This window comes from Amblyomma mixtum, chromosome 3, assembly GCF_055824585.1.
Source record: "Amblyomma mixtum isolate Tamu chromosome 3, ASM5582458v1, whole genome shotgun sequence".
Classification (NCBI taxonomy): domain Eukaryota; kingdom Metazoa; phylum Arthropoda; class Arachnida; order Ixodida; family Ixodidae; genus Amblyomma; species Amblyomma mixtum.
Window position 1 is genome coordinate 184776280 of NC_143014.1, and position 22026 is coordinate 184798305.

A 22026-nucleotide genomic window follows, 5' to 3' on the forward strand; every position below is an offset into this window, starting at 1 on the left:
CCCTTCCCAAACCACCTCCTTCAACTGCAAGTGCTTAAAGATGTGAGCTTTCGTATCTACTTCCTGGTTCTACGAGGGGTGCTCAAGAACTTCTGCTTCTTCGGCGGCAGCAGCTCTGGTGGCTTTTTTCTCTGAAGTAGTGGAACTGAAATTTTTATCATTGAAGGGAAAGTCCGCTCTCGCCGCAATGCATCATTTTGCTTATTTGCTTATAAAGTACCCACCTGTGGCGAAGCGTTTTCTTTGCCGGTACACAAATTTTTACATGCCGTCGTGGAAGGAAAAAAGCGGTTGCTTTGCCTCACCAACCTGAAAGTCCGAATCTCTAGCGCAATATGGCTGTTTCCAAAGATGCAGGTGCATGTGAAGAGTACGCGCTCCGCGTCCAATGAACAGGTCCCCAGTTCAGTGCGTCACTGACGTGATGAACAATCGCTCTCGTTCTTCTACAAAAATATGGAGACGGCATTGCATCGGTAGCGGAAAGGCGTTGCCGCTGCTGGGACTGTATAGTCAAGTGACAGGCTCCTCCCAAAGAGAACATCTGAAACTTTCGTTTCAATGCAACATGTTTAAATTCTATCACTTATCTAAAATGTTACAGCTCAGGACGGAAAGTTTATACATCACCTTCCGTCCATGCATAACTTGGCAGTATACTATGCGGAAAGCATGCTAGCAGCGCACTAAGAATAACAGTGAGACTTAGTCGCTTAGGGCTGAGTGTGACTGGCCTGGCTGCACACACGTGCGCAGAGATCGACTGCGGCCACCCTGGCCACCTGCATAACGGCTACGTGGAGTTCCGTTTGTCGACGCTCAACGCCAAGGCCACGTACAACTGCTTCGACGGCATGAAGTTCCAGGGCGAGTCGAACACCAGCATCTGCCTCGACACCGGCAACTGGTCGACTCCACTGCCCAAGTGTCTCGGTAAGCAAACCCGGTGCCTGCGGGGCGCTGCTCTCTGCGCCCCTCGCTTCTGGCTGCTCAGTCCTGATATCCAAGCGGCACGTTTTAAAACTGCGCAGTAAGACGAAGTAATAATGACTGCAGCGCAGAGTGTGGGGCTACTTGGTAAGATATTCTTGAAAACATTGAGCGCAAAGAGAGAAGATGAAGAGGACCAGAGAGAGACAAAGCACTTCGTCTGCCATGTCTCCTCGTTCCCTTCTCCACTCTCCCCACTCGACACCTGTCGCCTTCCACCCTCTCTTTGGCTCCCCTCTTCTGCTTTACTTTCATCTCCCCTTTCCTCTTGATTTCTCTCTCTCCACTTTAACACCTGCCTCCCGAGGCCTGAGACGAACGGATGGACAGATATTTCCGACATGAGGCTCTAATGATAACGCATTCAAGTGTTAAGTCCTTAACAGACTGTAGAATTAGAGGTAAAAAGCGACAGGATTGCGCCAACTTTCGTTCAGAAGGCATAGCAACGTCAGCGAGCGTTGCTTCCACTATTGGTACGCGAGGGACTCTTCTTTTGTCTTGTCCCCCTCATTACCTCTTCTATGACTCTCCTCTGCAGTCTGCCACATGAGAAAAATGCTCGGTCTAGAAGTGTATTGTTCCCACTCAAGAAGAAGAGAGGACAGCGATATGCGCAGAACCGCAGTGACTATTCCGCTCCGATTGCAGTGCAGCAGTATAATGCATACACTGCAGTTTAACACTAAATCTTATCATAAGAACAACTCATTCGATGACAACAATGGTATAAGCCAGGCTCAAAAGGTTTGTTAACAAGCGGATAAGGTTCGTAATAAAAAAAAATCACATAAACATAAATATGTACTTGCTCCCTGCAAAACCGTGCTGTTCGCTTCATCTTTTCAGATTATTCACGCTTCACCAGTGTCACAGCATTAAAACAACGTGCCGAGTTGGAGCCGCTATCATGTCGACGCCATTTCGCTCGCCTAACCTTGCTTCACAAACTGTATCACCATCCCACCCTCCACGACGACTTCTTTTTGCCACACCCTGCAGTCTTTCCTCGCCGTGACCACGTTAACAAAATAAAACGCATCACATGCCGTTCATTGCTCTACGCGAAATCATTCATTCCTCGCACTATAATAGATTGGAATAACTTGCCATCACACATAGCTATTGAGGTTAACCCACAATCGTTTCAGCATTCGCTAAAGCAAACCACGGACTAACAGATTTGGTATTTTTGTTGTATTATGTGCATTTACTGAGTATTTTATTCTGCGTTGTTTGTTGTTATTATTTGTGTACATTACTAGTTTTAATTCATTATTACGTGTATTTTGTTCAAATTCCTGTGCCATATTTTTATGATTGTATCGACCCCCCCCCCCCCCCCCCCCCCTATGTAATACCCTCGCACGAGGGCCCTTAGGGGTATTGTAAATAAATAAATAAATAAATTAGGAAGCTGCATTACAGGTCTGCGTAACGCAAGTTCAGAGGGTGCGACCCCCGGTAGATTGCACGACGAGGGTAGTATCCTAAGAATTTAAATTGGGGAACTTGCGCTAAAAGTGAGCAGCTCGATATGAGCAAAGCGAATAAACGAGACACGTAACTAGCACTGCGACTTAGTCTGTGGCCCTGCTGTCGCCGATGCTGTGTCCGTTTGATATGCATTTCCCTTTCTCTGTTATTCTAAGTCGACTATATAAAGCTATTTATTGCGGCTAGCTGAGAGCGGTAAAAGGAAGGTCTGGCAAGAAATGTCAGCCTTGCCTTTTTGAAGGTTTGGGTTTTAGGGTTATGGAAGGCAAAATTTACGCGTCATCAGTAGAAACCAGCAAGAGAAGACTGGTTGCCTAAAAGCAGAATGAAATTGTACGAACTCACATCACGTAAGGCAGGTATAATGTTTCAAGCCCTGCTTGTCGATATGTACCCGGGATTCAGGGCTCGTCAAGCTCCCGGTAGCTTTTTCCCTGAACTCTTTTTCACACGTGATGTGAATAATGAAAATGAAAAATGAAAAAAATGTTGTAATGAAAAATTACAACATTAATATATTCATAATTATAATGTAGGTTAGAACATAGGAAGCTTATAATGGCAAAGAACGAAATTATACACAAGGGGCGTTGACTGAATGTTTCAAGACTTTCGAAAAAATTTTCTAGACAAGGTAACACTCAACACCACACTGATTCAAAACCCATGCCAATAAAACCAATGCATATCAATCCATACAACAATCGGCAAGGCGTGAATGTGCGATACGATAACGTATTCCACTGCCTCCAGGCGACAGGTGCGGACGCGCGCCTGCCACTCCGTGAGCGCAGTTGGCTCCCCACACAAGTGGATCACGGCAACGCATCACGCATCTTGCGTGATGTTAAAACTTCCGGACATCTATTTGTTCGTTGTGGTTGGCGCTGAAAGCGGGGCGCGCGTACCCAACAGGACGCAAAATTTATGTCAAAGACCCACCTCTCTCTCCTGAGCACCCTTTCGAGCCGTGCACTTGCAGGGTAGTGGGTTGAACATCGCATCCCTCGTGCCATCTTTGGAGCCACTTTCGAGTATTTTCGAACCCGTGGTCCGAAAACTTCAGCCGCGTGTCATCCGTCGCTGTGCGCCACGAAGCGGAGCCTGGCTTACGAGTTCCTTCCGCTACGCTGGCCACTTGGCGGGTTAAAGGCCCCTAAATTCGGCCTGCTCTCAAAGCACGTCCTGCCGTAGCCTGTCCACGCGGAACTGATGTTTCCGAAGCAGCGCTGACAAAGGTCGGAGCTCTCCGCGCGCAGTGTTTAACTTAATCGCGAACGAATCCGTCCAGGCATTCAGCTGGGCCCTTTGAAGCGCGACAGTAGACAAAGGGCGCGTTCGCACGACATGCGGCAGAGCGCGCTTAAAACAGGAGCCCGCCGCCGCTCTCTTCCAGGTCAGTAGACGCTTCCATTATGGGCTTGAGCACGCTCGCGTCGGACTCGACGGAGAAAGGAAGCGAATGGGAAGCCAATCCCGGGAAACGCAGCTTGTTTGATGTTCTGAAGTGTACACCTTTTTAGGGCTTGTTAGGATTGGACACGCTATCGAGAACTTACAGAGGTGAGTACTTCTTGGCAGTGGCCCAAAATGTATCCACGTGAGCAAACAACAAAGAAAAGAAAAATTGCCATAGGAGCTACGTTAACGTACACAAAGGCAACAAGAAGCAACTAAGGAAAAAAACTAAATGCAAAGCGCAGCTCTTATCCACTTGATAGCAGTCAGGAATACTAACGGTTAGCATGGATGAATAAATATTAAACGCATGAGGATCAGAGTGAAAAGGGACGAGTTTTTGCCAGCTAATTATTTCCCACCAGCGCAGTTATTAACTGACGCGCATGACGGCAAAGATTTCTTTGACAGTGAACCAACAAGTGCCAACGATTTGTGTGAATTTTGCGAATGACAATGCGAGTTTTGATTATCCGTCCCTTCATATGCACATACACACGCGCACGCGCGCACACCGTTTCATACTGGCGCATTTGTATACAGAGTGCTTCATGTAACTTGAGGCAAAGCTTTAAAAAAGCTGTACACACGAGCTGGGGGAAACAAATCACAAATATTTGGAGCCGTGTGCAGCTCCTCAGAGTATTTTAAATTATTCTTAACTAGTTCATTAACTAAGATGAGTTCTGCAAAATATGTAATCATTTTAGGCCCAAGAGCGGTTCGATGCGTTCTAGACGAGGTTGAGAAAGAGCCGACTCAGCTTTTTGTAACGATATATCCCATTCGATGTCCTTTTTTTTCTGGAACATAAAAAAAGCCGACGCAATAAGAAAAAAAAAGAACAACACGCGGTACATCTCTTCCGCTACCCTACTGTAGAGCTGCCAAACGCGTTTTCAACGAACGAAGCGTGCACGCTGACCGCCTCGAAGTGAGCGGCCGACGCAGCTGTCAGCATCGTCTTGAAAGTGCGTCAGCATTTTCGCCCGAAACATGGAAAGCGGGTGCCGTGATCTGCGATAAGCGACAGGCCGCTGGGGCCGCGCTGTGCACGCTGCGCCTGTGCTCGAGACACTGCTGACGCCGACAACGACGCGAAACTGGTGCAAGTAGGCTAAGGAAGCTAGCACTGTAAAATTGTTAATGTCGCTTGATATGTGTTTCGGTACATGAGCGACATATGGTCAGAAGACCAGACTGGCACAAACTACATTCTAGCCTGTAGAGAATTCAGTGCTTATCAGACCTCTGACAGGCACATTTTTTTTTTCTCAAAACGATTTTAAAAAAAATGGTCATTTAGTACCTGTGCTGCCATCTGTCGGCAAACTAGAAAAAGAAATGCTTTCGAAGAGCGTTATTCGCCTTAAACCGGACACCGAGTACCAGAAAACGCACGGCAAACTGAACTCGTTATGACCCAGAAATGACAGTCGCTTAAAGACGAGCGCGGCTCGTCCGAGTCGGCTTGGGGGTTAAAGAGCGGAACTTTGATGGAGGCGTGTGTGTTGTGTTGTGTTGCGTTGGGTTTAGTGGCGCATTGATGGAGGCGCTTATAACGCTAAAATTCTGGTGTTTCAAGACCTTGGAAGGGTATAGACATTTCAACAAGTTGATAGTGGCTCTCTTCGAGATTAGCACGAGCACATAGAAGGCGCACAAATAAAAGAGCGAACGGTGGGCGCGCTATCACATCGGCGTTTATTTGCGAAACGAGCTCTTCAGGCGTGTAATTAAAATCTGTGCACTCAGCTGAGCGGCATCAGTGGAAGACATATAAAAGCGAAAAGCAACATAGCCTGTCCACCGGGATTTCGGCGCCTGTTAAGAGACTTTATAGGTTGTCGGCATTAATCCGGACCCCTCAACTATGGTAAACTTCATAGCGCAGATGTAACTTTGACTCGTAAAAATCTACTTACAGAAACCTCTCTCACCGACTGGCCTGCCATTTTTCTCATCGGGAGGGCTTAAAACGGAGTCACTTGTGGAGCAAAACCAAAAGATGCTATAGAAGAGAACCAATCAAGTACACCGTTACTTGTCATGTACTACTTCATCGAGTAATACGCAGCTCATTTCTGCAGAGATAATACTAATGACTTGTGGTCGAGCTGACAGCCTGTCTGGATTCCTTCATCGCCCTAGCTACGGCTTTGGGTTTTAAAAATGCGGTCGTGGTGGTGTTGATGATGTGTAAGCGGGATCAGTGCTTCGTTGAAAATTCAATCATTCTGAGGCAGTACATATTGCGCATGCAATAAGAAAGGACAGTGCAACAGTTTTGCTCACATCATTTTTGCCTTCCAGCTTTTGCAGATGCGTTATTGAACGAAAAACTTCACGTAAACTAAACGGCGGTCGTCCCGGCTGGGACCCCCAGTGCAGAACATCATACGTTACCCAAAGATGCTGCGCAGCGTAAATATATGCCGCCATGTTGCCTCCTGCGCCAATTACCGATCAAATTGTTCATCCAATCTGATCGAAACCTGGCTAAAATTCCCCAAGCTTTAGGGTAAAAAAAAATGCTGCTTTAAAGGTAAGTTGGCGGTTACTTGTATAGCGCATTCAGAAGCCGGACGGTTCCCGGATTGGCCGCAATCAGAGCCGACAACGCTCTAAACAAGGGAGTGCCGCGCTGTCGCGGCGCGGTAAGCGTGACGTTCTCGGCCGCCGGCAAAGCCCGGCGGCAGTCGATTGGCAAACAGAAAGTCGGGCGTCGCGCTCGGATGCCGCTGCGGGCTGGTCGTCCGCACAGGGAGTCGATCACTTCAACAATTTCCAGGGGACCGCGGTCCTCACTGTTGGCCTCAAGCAAACAAGCTCGGCCGAACACAGTGTGTCGAGTCTTCTTTTTATTTTCCTCTTTATTTCTAGTGCTTTGCCGGCTTTGCGTGGCAGCCGTTGTTCTCATCATACTTTGAGTGCGTTCCGTCTTTCTGGATGTATACTTACTTCTGGTAGGCGCAAAGTATCGGCCGGGGCCTGCCTGTCTCACGCCTTTGATCTGCAGGATAGGCTCTCACTTTTGCACAAGTATAGAGCTCCCAGTTCTCGCAGATGCAGCCATTCTTGAGGACCGATGGCAGTACAGAGATAATGTCTGCACCCAGACACTACTTACGACCCATTCGCGCTGGCTTGCACTTACTGTATAAGGTTGTTCAGACTGCGCGTCGTCAATACCATCGATTATCAAAGTGGGAGAGGCCGCATTTTTTGTTTGCTGCAGATTAGATTGAGTACCATGTGGGTGAGCTACGGTCCACATGTTACCGGGAAATTAACTGCCCGAATGCGTTAAAAGTTGGCTGAATTAAATTTTTTTCGTCATTTCTTTAACCATGTCCAACTTAAATTTTGTCAGTTTCGCTTAGGTATCCGTGCAGTTGCCAGGTCTACGTCAGTTCCTTAGCTAAATAGCCAATATTCAGACACTAAAAGAACAAACGACTGATTTAACTGTCATGTAATTTGTGGAATGTACAGCCTTTGCCGCAAAGTAAAGAGTCCAGGAGGTTTTCTTCTAAGTGGTGCTCTTGCAGCATCCGTGGAACTTTCGAAGCAGTGACGACGAGAGTTCCTCTCATTTTCGAAAGGTTTGGAACGCATTACGCTCAGAAGCAGACACCTTGGCCTGTATACTTTTTACAAATGCTACAGTGTACCTTAGGAGAGGAGGAGGGCGGGGGGATATGCTGCTTCTGATCTTCCTGCCTTGTGCATTGTTCTCTACTGCACAAGGCCCTTCGTTGTCAGTTTCTGTGCGTTTCGAAATTGGAGCAGTAAAAATCGGATTGCGGTTTTATTCAGCGGTCTAGAGTAGAAATCGTTGCAGGATATTAAGCGTTTTATTACAAAAATAAGCAACAAAATTTCGATCACTAAACGCGTGTCCGTTATTTTCTTTCTTAATTTTTCTCACCTCTCTTTATGTATTTGCTGAAATTCTGTGCAAAAACCTAGATCTTTTCATACACGCATGTACAGTCAGGCCGGAATGAAACGCGAACAGAGCATGTCAAGAAAACAAAATATTTTACCTGCCCACTTTCAGCTGAAATGTACAACTAGCCTAATTCATGTGTCTGGGTAAAGGGCCTACTTAAATGCATAATCGAAAATAGGTTGTAAAGGAATATCTCGCTGCAAAGAAGAAATGTATGACATATGCGTGTTCGCGTTTCATTCCGGCCTGACTGTACTACTCTTATTGTGAAAACGTCATTTGACTAAACAGCTTGAATTTAGAAGGACAACGGATTAAGATCGGCGTTGAGGATAGGTGGCGTTGAATACACTTATGCCTACAATTCTTTGATGCTGTCGAAAAGGAACCTAGGAATGAGTTACTGAACGCTAAAAGATGGCGTCGCATATGCTCTGAGAGTCAGCTATCGACGAAACCCTAAAACTTTTTTTTAAGCACCGCATCCATACTTTAAAGAGTTGTGGGCAGTCCATCAGAATGCCATGAGTGGCGCGACAATCTACTAACCCGCAAATTTTCGTTCAGTCAAAGCACAAGATTTTCATTAAAGGGTCCTATGGGCAGCATCGCAGCTAGTATGATTAACAATATTTTCGGACCCTAATGTATTTCACTGAGGTTCCCTTTAAGCGCGCAGCCTCTTAAGAAACAAAAGTTAAAACAGCTAAAAGAGGATTAAATAACGACAGCTGATTCGACGATAATTACCTTCAGAGGCAATCTCTTTTGATACTTTGAATGCTGCCTCAATCCATAATAGGTCTTTCCCGTGCGAGTCTACGGTAGCTGTCTGTTTCCGTGCAGAGACGTCTTTCATTTGTTTTCAGTTTCAGTCGAAAAATATACTTCGGGGTGGCAGTTTTCAGTTTAAAAGGGAGCTCAACCCAAATTACACCAAATCTGTTCGCGGTGCACACATCGGGTTTTATTCGAGAACGAAGAGCTCCACATATGCTCCATTGAGTTTGCACAAAGACAAAGCATGGAATGGAGGAAGTTGCAATGAAACCTCTTTCTGTCCCCCCCATTTTTTTTTTTTTCCTGGTTAAGCATTCATTACACGAAGAACCGGGACACGTGTTTTCGCTCCCAGAACGTTGAGAAGCTCTTACACTCGTGCCTTTTAGGATGAACTGGTCTGCAGGCTGAAGTGAATGCCGCGGCCCCTTTGAACTCGGGCTCGGCGAGCATTCAAGAACGAAGGGCCCCGCTGAGAGCTTATACATCGTGTGAGCGCACCCTGGGAGCTAGCATATCGAATCGAGCAGTGTTAGAGCACGCATACTTTTGTCAATACCTTCAAAACCTTGCCTGAAACTTCTTTTCAAGCGCAGTGTTGCACGAAACCCGTGCCGTCCCTTTGACAAGACATCATGCCGTTTTGTGTCCGAACAGAAGGTTCACGTAGAAGAGCAGCTCGCGGACTCGCGCGCTCTTTCCGCACCAGTGTATCTTCTTTCTGGCTCCCAGACATGCGTATGGACGCTTCCTGTTCAATTACGATTATGCGCCTTACAGGCTTACGCACTCCGAATCTATTTATTCGCCCTGTAGCATGCATGGCTTGGCTGCTACGTGCCACAAGAAAAGGCACGTGGGCTTTATGGGCTCATCGCGGATATTATATTTTTTACATTGCTCTTTGCCACAGTAGTATGACTACTTTTCTGCACCGGGACGGAATATTGCCTAGTAATGATTTTTTTTTTTTTTCATTTACATCCGAAGCTTGAAGGCGGTGTTTCGCAAAAGGCGATGACGAGTTCTAGATCAGAGGCGCAACGAAAGGAATTGAGAGATGTCAGCGCAAAATTTTAGCCACATTTTCGTTGCGGAGGTAACCTCTTCGCTTTTGCAACAAACATTGTATAGTTCCTCTTTTTTTTATTTATTTAATTATCATCATACCCAAGCGCCATTGTCTGGCATTACAGTGGGGGGAGGGAGGGTGGGGGGTTGAGAGATAAAAAGTATACAGAGATGCCACCGCGTGCAGGTGGTTACAAAAAAAGATAAAATTGAGATAGAAAGAACACGGAATTATTATACATAAAAAATGTCACAGCATGGAAGAAAATGAATCATTTGATAATACAGAAACTACTTCCTCAGGCAGCTTGTTCCATTCTGAAATCGTTTCGGGGAAAAAAGACATTTTGAAAAGGTCAGTCCGGCATGTGTATTCTTTAACTTTAAGTGAATGATCTCTCCGTAAAGACACATAATCAGGGCTGACTATATATTTGGTTCTGCCTATTCCAGTTCTTGAATGAAATATATTATGAAATAATTTTAAACGCAGAACTTTCCTACGTTTTTGAAGTGCGTCCCAACCCAAAGCTTTTTTCGCGCTCGTTACACTAAAATATCGCCCATAGTTATTGAAAATAAAACGAACGGCCAAATTCTCAACTCTTTCTAGCTTTTGAATGTACTGACCCTTTAGTGCTGACTCGCTTTTAATCATCGTCTAAATTGGCAGAGGGAATTCTTACCAGAGGCTAAATTTTATTGCTAGCACGAAGTCTCTGTTAATATCGGTAATCGCTGTGTGGCCTTTGGTTTATATAAATTCTGGAATTTCTGCCTTTTCTTTTTTTTTCAGTCACTAGGACACGGTTCAACTAAGTCAACTGCATTGAAAGTTCCACGCAAAGCACGCACGGCCGGCTGCTTTAAAGCCGCGACTAAATGAATAGAAACAACTCCGCGAAACGGCACGACAGGCGCGGCCTGCATTCGTGGCCCGTTGAGGAACATGAAACGAAGCGTCCGGACCCGCGACGGGCCCGTGTGACATGCTGTGTACTCCCAATGCAGCGCCGTGCAAGATCCCGACGCTGGAGCACGCGCACGTGAACCTGTCGACGCCCGAATCCCGGCTGGAGCACGGACGTCAGCTGAGAGTCAGCTGCCACGAGCACTACGAGCTGGCCTACAATGCCACGCCGCCGCGCTGCAACAACGGGTCCTGGACCCACCTGCCCATCTGCGCGCCCGGTGAGCGGCGCGGAACACTTGCCCGCATGCATGATACCGCCAGGCGAAGGGAAGCCTCAAATACATCAACTTACGACAACTTCTAAAGCCTGGAGCAGCACGAACACGTCAGACTGGCCTTCCAGTGCCTGCTGAACGAGTAAATGTTGGAGGCGAGTTGGACTAAAATTCCACGCCTTCGTCAGTGAACAAACACGGAAGCGCCGCAGTTTCTCTCTTTCTGTATCATCCTCTTTTTATGCTTAACTTCCGAGGTGCTGACCCCGGTTGCCGACTGCACGTTCGCCAAAACTATCCCGCATCCAAGCATTCAACCGCATAATTACAGAGCAAGCAGAGCTCCGTCCCATTAGCCTCCCGCAGTGTCGTCAGCAAACACATGCGAATGACTCGGCTAACAGGCAGAGGTCAGGTCCCTCCAATATGAAAGAGCACAAATTATTGAGCATTCAGTTAATGATTACTCTATGGTGTATGTGACAAGCGCAATTTTTCCTGTTTTCACCCTGCCGCGGTGGCTCAGTGGAAGGCTCTTCGTTCACGAATTAACACGTTCTTAGTACTGCGCAAAAACCAACCTCCGGCATGGAACAGATCCAAACGCAAATTTTTGTGGCGTTGAAAAAACTCTATCAAAAAATATTACTCAATTTTTTTCTCGTTTCCGGTAATAAGTCCACTGGCGACCACGCTATGCGTTTTATACAAGCTCATGCGCTCTTGCTGTTTCATTCTGCCGGCTTTGTGCGACCTAACGTTGCAGCCCGGTGCAAGAGCCTTCCCGAGCGGCCTGCGCACGGCTTTGTGATCGCGCCCAAGACGGACCATGGCATGCGGGCGCTGTTCCACTGCACCGACGGCTACCAGCTGGTGGGACCCAACGTCACCGTTTGCCAGTTCGGCAACTGGACCCACGAGGCCGTACCTGTCTGCCGAGAGAGTGAGTGGAAAAACAAAGAATGTCGGTCGGACCTGAGCGCTTCTGTCGTCTTGCATACACGCACGTAGTCCATCGCATAGCTCGTTAGTGCAAGCCATATGCGGAAGTCACCCAGCGACATGGTAGTGCGCAGGTCGTTCAGAAACGAACGATGTGGTACGATCATTCCGCATAGATTTCTTCGGGCAAATTGACAAGAGTAGTTCGTTTGGGCGCAGCTTCGACAATAAAGCTTAGTATTAAGCAGAAAACAGCGACTTGCCCTGAGCTAAATGACGCACCGCAGTCGTCCTCAAACCAGATAAAGGGGGGAAAAATTGTGTGTGTGTGCTCTACCCCACACCTTTGAACGGCTGTTCACAAGACATTTAATGATGGCGTTGAAAGTTCTGCGACAGACAAATTTACCTTCACCCACGCACCCGTAAACTACATCTTTTACACCGCTGACTGCATCGCAGGTAATGTCCTGCACAGGCATCTTATCTTACCACCGCAGCTGACGTTCTTGTGTGATCGCAACTGCTCGTTGTGCAGCTCAGTTGAAGAGTCAACTGGCCGTGTCTCTGCGCTCGCAGACCAGTTTAGATAGTGCCTCTCGCCTGTCCCAACCCTCGAAACACAGCTTTTGTTTTTTTCGTTAACTTGTAATATTGGAACAAGCAAGGTAATTTCTCAGTTCGTGCGGTATGAAAGGGAAGGTGTCGCTCACTTGAATACTCGCTGCGTGTGACGCCGGCGCGAGAGGATAGAACTCTGCGTCTACTCTTATCCCTGCTCGCTCCTCTCAGTTCGTTTTCGTGCGCTGTGAGCGTTTTCCTCATGAAATTACCAGTGATAAGAGCGAAATTTAATGAAGTTGTGGAACCAAGTCACCCAGGAAATGGAGCCGGAAGCGATGGTAAATACCTGAAGAACTGCCCTCCTCCCATGAAAAGCGCCCGGTCCAATATACCTGCGTCTGCCTCTTTACATTCAAGCCGAGCGCTTTTACTAGGACGGGGGTAGAGCTTGGAGGGTTTTTATCTATTGTTTCCGCCCCATTTCCTTACTTAAGTGGTCGTAACTGTGCCGTCGGTGCCACCCAGACACGAAGGGCGAAATGTGCCATGCACCTCTGGCGACGCATCAGAGATCGGACGATAGGAGGTTTTCTAAACCACGGGATAGCAGCAAGTGCTAACCCATTTTTCAGGTTCTTCAGCCCTGTCTTGGCCATCCGATGTTGGCAGGGCTCCGTGAAAACTATAGGCTCGGCTGCAGGCCTAGAATGCTGCTTGAAAGAGACCGCCAAGAGACAATAGATGTCTTTAGTTTAGCGTCTTCATGCTTCAAAGTATCCTTGACCGCTCAAGCCAGTATGCGCGTATGACTCTGAGATAGCCACGTGGTCATGTTGAAAGTTTTAAAAGGCAGGAAAAGTAACGCAAGCAGCGCGGAGTAGTGAGACTGAAAGACCTGAAAAGCGTGCCGGTGCGTTCTAGAAATACACGTTCCACAGCAGTGAACGATTCAAGCTTGTTGAATGGATGGAAATGTTCCATTTTTAGGCTACGCTGTTTCTCTGATCATCTCTCTCCTCGACTGTTCATTTCTATTTCATTGATAAGCGCTTCGGTAAAACGGCGCCTCTGGCGTTCGCCATCACTGCGAGATTTTGAAAAGAGCCTTTTCGAGATCTCAAAATAGCCTTAAATAGTAATCCGCTCATCCTTTGGCACAGTAGCATGGTTGACGAAACGCCGTTGTGTAAGGGTTTTATGTTTCCGGAATGTGCGCTTCTGTCCACATCTCAATCCCGAGCAACGCTCTTTTCCTATGAAGCACGCTGGATCATTCTTGTGCACGTTATAGGGCAGAAGTAATCGATAACAATTACAATTACTTTACCTAAGTTGTAACTGTTTTCAGTGGTTAATTACAGCCTCCAACAAGTAGTAATTCATTACTATGCCGTCATTTTTCTTCCCATTTTTATAAAATGAGCATCAGTCAAATGTTCGCGGACTAGAATGAGCCGGTGCGGTTTCCTTGATCGATTGTCTGCTTCAGTTCGTATTCTATTTTCACCAGCAGTTGCTTTCCTAAGTTTCCGCGTTTCCTTGTGAAAACACTAGCAGCGACTCTGAAGACCCACTGGAGGAAAGGGCGGAGTTGCGACGAACGAACACCTTTAGTACCAGTTCGTAGTTAGGCAAAGCGTTGCGCTTCTGCGCTTGGTTGTTAGCACTCTGAGGGAGGGCGCAAAGCTCCAGCTCACTAAAGATGGCACTCTGTTGTTCCGTCGTGAAGAAATGCGTACTCAAGAACGAAGTAGCAGATGTCTCTCAAATGAGTCCCCCCAGCCAATGTCGTGGATCGAGTCTAATGACGCCGTGGTTAATCCCCTTGGGCCTGCTAGTGTTACACCCCAGGGGTTGGCAGATGAAAGGTGATTGATTAATCACGGTTTCATCGAATGTGCCACGGCGTGATGAAAATCGTTCGTCTCCACTGCCTGGAGGGCCTCCTTTGACGGGAATCTGCCGCTATGTTGTTGAGTTGTATACGACTATAGCACCAAGAAGCGAAAGACGATACAATCAATTGTTCAAGTTGGAAGCGGACAAAATTCCAAACCCGAACACAAGTCTGAAAGAAGTTAGAACTACGTAGCATGTAAACTTGGCGCACTCGCGAGCATGCCAAAAACATGAGACAACAAAACAAACTGAATAATTTCTTGTGAAGTCATCCCAACAAACAATGTGGACCGTGGGTAAAATAAGACTGCTGCATGTTACAGCTTGGCGTGTGACTTAGTAACAGAAGCCGTACAACTTCGAGACCAGAACAATATAAGCCCAAATAACCCTGCAGATTAAATTTATCGTTCATTTTGGCGTGTTCAACAACACGTACACAAATTGCAGGCTTAGTATTGTTTTCATATGAACGTACCTTCGCTAATAAAGTAAATATTAGTTTGCATGCATGCATGCATGCGTGCACGCGCGCGTGCACGCGCGCGCGCGCGCGCGCGTGTGTGTGTGTGTGTGTGTGTGTGTGCGTGCGCGCGTGTGTACGTGTGTGCGTGCGTGTGTGCGTGCGTGCGTGCGTGTGTGTGTGTGTGTGTGTGTGTGTGTGTGTGTGTGTGTGTGTGTGTGTGTGTGTGTGTGTGTGTGTGTGTGTGTGTGTGTGTGTGTGTGTGTGTGTGTGTGTGTGTGTGTGTGTGTGTGTGTGTGCGTGCTCTAGAAAAGCCACTAGATGAGCCATTATATGTCCTAATTTATAAATACAAGTATGATATGCTGTTCATCAACTGTTTAATACAATTTGCAATATTTTTCAAGAGTATTTTTCCCAGTGCTTCTCGCAGAAAGTGAGACATGATTATTTGAGCTCATACATGCATTATTCCAACCTTACACATATGACTAAAAATCTTCCACCCACTTTTATTCAAGCTGCTATCTCAAATCAGGTTCGTTCCTCCCTGCAGTTGACTGGGGACCTCTCAGCTGCTATTGGTGCCTTACAATCTAAAATTCCTTTTTTCTTTTTACGAGAAGCAGTTTTCGATATTTCCTTTCTTTGTAGAAAGCTTTTAGGAGCGGAGCTGCGCATTGAAAAACGCTTTGTGAACGTCGAAAGAAGAAAGAGATAAGAGGCTCTTTTCAGCAAGCCTCCCTCTGCAATTGGACTTCTAAGAAAGGTTTTCTGAGTGCTCCCCTAGGAGCGTAACGCGCATCCGCCGATGGCAGCAATCTGTTTCCGGTTCCGCTTGCAGAGAGCTGGCTCCTCCGCTTCTTCGCGCTGCTGGGGCGCCCGGCTTGATTCAAGGTGATTGCGAAAGTGGCAAAGCGTGGAGAGGAGGAGGTGGCTAGTATTCCACTTCAGGCGTCCGTTCGCGCGGCATACTTGGAGGCGGCGAGCGTGTTTCTCAGCAGATGACGCCCTTGAAAATGGCTACGTAAGATTCATGGTTCAGTTGAGGATAATATCTAAGTGGAGCATAGATGCTATCTTATTTATTTATTTATTTATTTATTTAATACCTGCATCGCCTTGATTGAATTAGAGCAGGAGGGGGAAATGCGAAGACATTTTATGTACACTGAACATAATACACACAAAAAAAAACATACGTGCATACCTTGCTAAATTAAGCACTCAAAACGTGGAGAAATGCATTGTTTCATGAGGTTGAAACAATTTCAGGCGCTAAAGCATTCAACTGACGAATTGTTCAAACAAAAAACGAATGACGCCAAGTCTCACTCCTAAATGGAAACTTCTTGACTTTGAAGGCATGGTCCCTTCTTTGTGATGCTTATGCATCGCGAAGATCTATCGAGTATCCGCTTAGTATTAGTTAAGTTTATCCTCCGGATCGTCGTCGGAATGCCCGGTTGGTATGATCGAATGCTGGGCACTTCACATCTTCTCCAGTCGTCCGGCGACACGTTGCCGGTTGGGGCAGCCACTCCAAACTTCTTGATAGACAAAACTTATTTATTGAAGAAGAGACCAAAAATAAAGGCAACAGGAGAAAAATGCGGTAAAAGAAAGGCTGTCTAAAAGCGGCCGAGAATGGGACTCGGAGCGCTTCTCTGCTCTTTGTTTGCAGCGGGTTTTAATACCTTCCATAATTGGGAGGAGCTTTATTAAATCTACTCTCGCCCAATTTCAACCAATACTGCTGCAATGGCACTGTACATACAAGTGGGCGTAGCCCAAGGACTTGCCAGAGCACGACTCTAGAGGCGCCAGTAAAGTCCACTGCTTGGCTAGACAGTCGGGGTTGTCAGAAGTCGCCGACCTTACTGACCCCCACCCACTTGAGAGCTCATCTCTTTTCAATAGGAAACGGTCGTCGGCCCCTTGCGACCCCTACAAGGCTGTTTGCAGTCTTTCTCCCCACTCACCGCGGCCTTGGACAGCGTACGAAGCGCGCGACCCGTTGTCACCATTCCTAACCCCTCCAGACTTCCGACGGACACGGTAGTTACCACCGAGAGTGGGGGGGAGGGGGGGGGGGGGAAGGAGCTACTGGCGCCGTAGGCTTCTAGCTTAACAGTATTAGTCATACTTTAGCGTCTCTCATAATTAGCAATTAGCAGGTGCAAACCGGATAGCCTTATTTTTAAGTTGTTCCAGGATACTGATATGTTGCTTTGTTTTTCGGTCCCAGCAAAGGTAGGCATATTCAAGCACTGATGGCACGCATGCAGTGTATGACTTCTGCTCCAGGTCACTTGGAAAGTGCTTCAAATTGCGCCGTAGGAAACTGAGTATATATACTAATCAATTTGCAAAATAATTTACGTGCCTTGTCCAGCGTAAATCAACTAAAAGATGAGTCCCTGCTCTCAGCTTTCGCTCCTTCTTTTCTGGTAAACATTGCTTCCCTTCGATTCTCCTCCAACTTCACAACAGCAGTTCTTTATGACAACAAATGATAAGTGGGCACACATGTGACGATTTAGCACCAGCGCTGTGAAATAACGTTGAAGAACCCAGACACTGGTTAGAAACGGCCTCACTGTTTTCCCTCGGCCGGACTTCTGGCGTTAGACGAAAGCCTTTCGCATCTTTGGCACTGGTAATTACGTTAGCCTGACTCTATCGACAAACACTCCACCAGTCGCTATTCTGTGACATAGCATTTTGTTAGTCTAGAGCCAGCGCGGAAATTCGCTTACACCCACCAAAGCGTTTGAGCGTAACAATACAGAGAGCTGGGCGGGTTGGTAAGTCTTCATTCATGGCTGTGGCAGAGGGCTGTGTTTTTCAAAAAGGAAAATACAGTTGTGAGTGAGCGCTTGTTCTCATTTTTTTTCTCTCTGCTCCGTGCTCTGACAAAGCTAATAATTATTTGAATTGTTAGGCAGCAAATGGTTGCCCGCATGTGGACAAAACGTCCCAATTCCCCAACTCTAAATAGTTTCGTTTTTCAACTTGCGCGACATCATAAAAAAAATCATTACATCGCGCTATATTTTCCCCTTTTTGCTGGGCGTATAGACGTCACAATTTTGGCAACGGCACGTCAGTGACCAAGACCAACCGTTAGCAGAGCCAGAGTAGGAAGCGTGGGCTGAAGGTTTCTTTGTTGGCCGCAGCAGAAAAGTTTTGATCCGGCCATGTAATGCATTCATGATACCGCCTGCCCGAGCGTATATAGGTACAGAGGCCCGAGCGCCCGCGCTCCGGGATAGCCACGTGTATAGCGTGCGTCTACGCCAATAAGCCGCGTCGGGCCCACCAAAACCATGAACTGTCAGTCAGGCGCGCGGCTCACACAGCTTAGAACATGGTCTGGGTCCTGTCGCTGTCGGCGGTAGATTTTTGGTTGCGCCATGAAACAATCGCAGATTTGTTATGCGGTCTCGTGGCAACCACCGGCGTTATTAGCGAGATTATGCGCGCGCACCGCTGCATAGCTGGCTCAGAAGCGCGTTCTTCCACATTGTGCGGGACCGTGCTCGAAAAAAAAAAACGATTTGCATGCGTGACGGCCATGGTTCAGCCGGTGTGCTGTCGCATGTCATGCAAATGACGCATGGAAACAATGTGTATTGCGAGCTTTTGGACTCTGCTTTATTGCAAAGCTTTTTGTTGGACTGACGCAACGGGAGGGGTTTATTATTATTATTAATGGTTTGGTTTGGTTTATGGGGTTTAACGTCCCAAAGCGACTATACTCCGTTTCATACATAGCTGTCAACGCAGCCAAGGCTACGGCGCCTGTTCGCGCTCCTCGTCCGCATCGTAATGTAGTGCGTCAAAAGTGAAAAGAGTAAAGAACTCAAAATTAAAGTTATTATTGGTTAATATTGCAGTATAATGATAATGGTGTTTTATTTTGCAGAAAGATTGCTTTTTATTTAATGTTCTTCAAAACAGAGTGCCTTAGTTTTCTGGTTTTTTTTTTCGGCTCCTTCTGTATCAGGTTTTCGCAGCTAGGCTGGCCGGCAATGTCGTCTGCTTTCGTCTTTCGGTTTCCGAGAATGCGAAAATGGCACCGCTATCTCCTACTCGCTTGTTTTCTTCGCCCACTGCGGCTTTAAAAACATCTCCTGCTCGCATATTCTCCAAGCTGAAGCCTCCGAAAATTTCGAAAGACTGCAAGCAGGTGATCGTTAACGTTTACTGTAGCGTAAGGAAGCGCTTCCCGGAGAAGACTGCGCGTGATGTTCTCGAAACTGTGGGCGAGGTGACCGGGGTGAGCCCTCGGACAGTTGCGAGGTTCAAGAAAGAAGGTCCCTCTGCTGGAATAAGATCACCTTGTGTGCCGCATGCTAAAAAGTCGCTCATTGCCCGAGAAAAGCACTTCGCAATCACGTCCGTCGCCAATACAATACAGTGCCTTTTCCCTTCGAAGCAAGTAAAGAGCGCTGTGTTTTTCAAGGTAGGCATTAGAGTTTGACAGTTTCGACTTTCTACGTAATGATTACTTTAATAAAAATAAAAAAGAAGTGAAAAAAACAGCAAAAGCCGGGAGTCGAACCTTGGCATCTTGTAAAATGAACACACAGGCGCGCGCTTCGTACCACTCAGCCACGACGCGAGGCGGACGGATACATTTTGCTTGTTTTTTGCAGAGGACTACTTTCGTACCTTTGGCAGCATAGAGTTTCTTACTATTACCATAGTCCTTCAATGCTTTTTTCTGGTCACGAAACTCCTCCGTAACTCTATGGGAGAGGTTCATATACCGCCCGCGCCTGCCGCGGCGCGGCGCCACGGGGCACTGAAGGGCATCATTCGGCGAGCTCAGCGCTGTCGCGACCGGTCAGAAAGCGTCGCCGCTCGTTATCAGAGTGCGAATTTCACCGCCTGCTGCTGTGTTGTGTGTTGACATAATGTAAGTCGTGTGCGTGACACCATGCCGAACACTCGTTGCGCACCAGGGTGCCGGTCCGGCTACAAAGGCGTGACAGAGAAGCTCTCGTTGTTTCGCTTCCCTGCTGACAAGGAATCTATTAATCTGCGACCTGTAAGATTTCAGTCGAGCTAGGGAAATGTATCTTCTTTCAGTGTAAAACGCCATCTTTCGTATTGATAACTACGTTCATTATAGACCATAACAGAGAATGTCATCAGAACATACATGCACTCTGTTAAAAAGTTCAGGGGGCACTTTGACTCTCTAAAGTGGGTAGAGGCGGAAGCGTTTTCCGCACCACCTTCGCTGTTTCTGTGGCACTGGTGGCATCACATATAATTACTAAGTGATGGCAAATCACTAATTAATTGTTAATTACTGATTAATGTCTGAATGCTAATTAACTGCTAATTAATGACGCTCAAGCTTCGGCTTTAGGAGTGGAACGCGACAGCGCGTTGTAGCGCTGCCAGAGAGTCCACAGAACGCCACCACCCGTTCGGCGCGATGCCTTGCCCTTTGAACGCAAGGTTTTTTGAGGAAAGGAAATGGCGCAGTAATTCTCTGCCATCTCGGTGGACACCCGAACCGCGCCGTAATGGAAGGGAGGAACGCCACCACCCGTTCGGCGCGATGCCTTGCCCTTTGAACGCAGCGCTTCTCCCCCGGATCACGTATGACAACGAAGTGTAACGTGGCATTTATGTGCTTTTTGCACGCCTTATTAGAAATCGGAAATTATAATTCCGTGCATTATCAAACGCACAGCTCCACTGATATCTTGATAAACATTGAGAAGGCACTGGCAGCAGTTATTTTTTGTCTCGTTTGGAGACCAACCGGTGCTTGCATGCCGGTCGCGTAGGAGGGCTTAGAGAGTCTCGTTAAATCTCGTTAAGTCTCGTACGGTGCCCGGATGTTCTCGTTTCAGAGCCCGGATGACTGGAATTCAGTGCCCGGATGAGTGGATTTCAGTGCCCGGATGAGTGGATTTCAGTGCCCGGATGACGGGAATTCAGTGCCCGGATGACGGGAATTCAGTGCCCGGATGAGTGGATTTCAGTGCCCGGATGAGTGGATTTCAGTGCCCGGATGATGGCTCTAGGTCTCAGCGTGACGTCACCACACTGCCGACAACGGGGGCTAAAAGCATTTCATGCTTAATACAGACGAGTTAAACGTAAGGGTTCGAAGTATAAGACATATAATATAATAATAATATCGTAATAATATATAATAATATATGTATAATATCGTTAGCTTTTTATCGCGTCTACAGGGCGTTAGTGTGCTGCATCATGTTCAAAAATGTAACAGGGCCATTTTGAGAATAAACAAGTAGCTGCGCATTTCTACACAAATCGTCTGCTTCAGAGAAGTATCTGTATGTCGCTACGTCATCATTTCCTTCCCATTTCCCATTTCCTCCCTGATTAAAGTTCGTCATATTCTCGTTAGACTAGATTGGAAGGAAAGCTAAACCGACTGTCGCTGAAATTTTCGAGTAATCGGGTGAAAATACCTCGCGTGATGCAAAGCCGGCTGGGGCGGGCAGGCGGCTGCGCCGCTGCTCGGTGCCCTCCAGTGCCCAGCGGCGCCTCTAGCGGCCAGCGCCGACCCTATATGAAACTGAGGCGGGAGTTTCGTGACCAGAAGAAAGCATTGAAGGACTATGCTATTACCTAGAGGGAAAGCTGGCAGCCCGTCTATGGGAGTTTGCATGGCGACCCCTCGAGACCACTTCAGCCACCATGGGCGCTCAAAGCATCATGGGGCGGTGAGCTACTTGTTGCGGAACTGCAACTTTTGGCCAAAAAATAATAGAAAAATAAAGTTGTTTGATAGTTACAAACGTCCTAACATTGAAAATTTTTTCTAATGATTGCAACAAACGAGCAGAAAAGCATTTAAGTGCAAAGTTTGCCCAAAATTAGAGACGACTCGCTCTCCTATTGGCCTAGTAATGAACACTATAAAAACTAATATTTCGTACTTAACAGGCGCACTTTTAAAAGTAAATATGTTTTCATAAAAGATGTTGTTGTTTGAATACTATAAGAGGTTTTTTAATGGCATTTTGGAAAAGTAAAACCTTTTTGTTGGCGTCGTGTGTCGTCGCGTTTTCACTACTATGGGTTTTGCCCACTGCGTTCGCGCGAAAGTCGTCTGCGCACACACGAACAGCGTTTTCGGAATGAAAACTCTTAGTAGTGCCACTCTATGTTCCCAAAAGACTACGACTGTCTCGCAACAAGTAGCTCACCGCCCCATGAT

At 47.0% G+C, this 22026-nt stretch overlaps 1 protein-coding gene across 3 annotated transcripts in view; it reads left to right on the top strand.

The window, feature by feature from the left end:
- The window catches only part of Hasp (Hig-anchoring scaffold protein), a 498754-nt gene that overhangs the window by 348424 nt on the left and 128304 nt on the right, over nt 1–22026 (top strand). For all 3 annotated transcript variants that reach the window (XM_089582173.1, XM_089582176.1, XM_089582174.1), the window contains 3 exons: nt 757–933; nt 10763–10942; nt 11706–11882. In XM_089582173.1, the coding sequence (XP_089438299.1) occupies nt 757–933; nt 10763–10942; nt 11706–11882 (534 nt within the window). The remainder of the gene's footprint in view (nt 1–756; nt 934–10762; nt 10943–11705; nt 11883–22026) is intronic.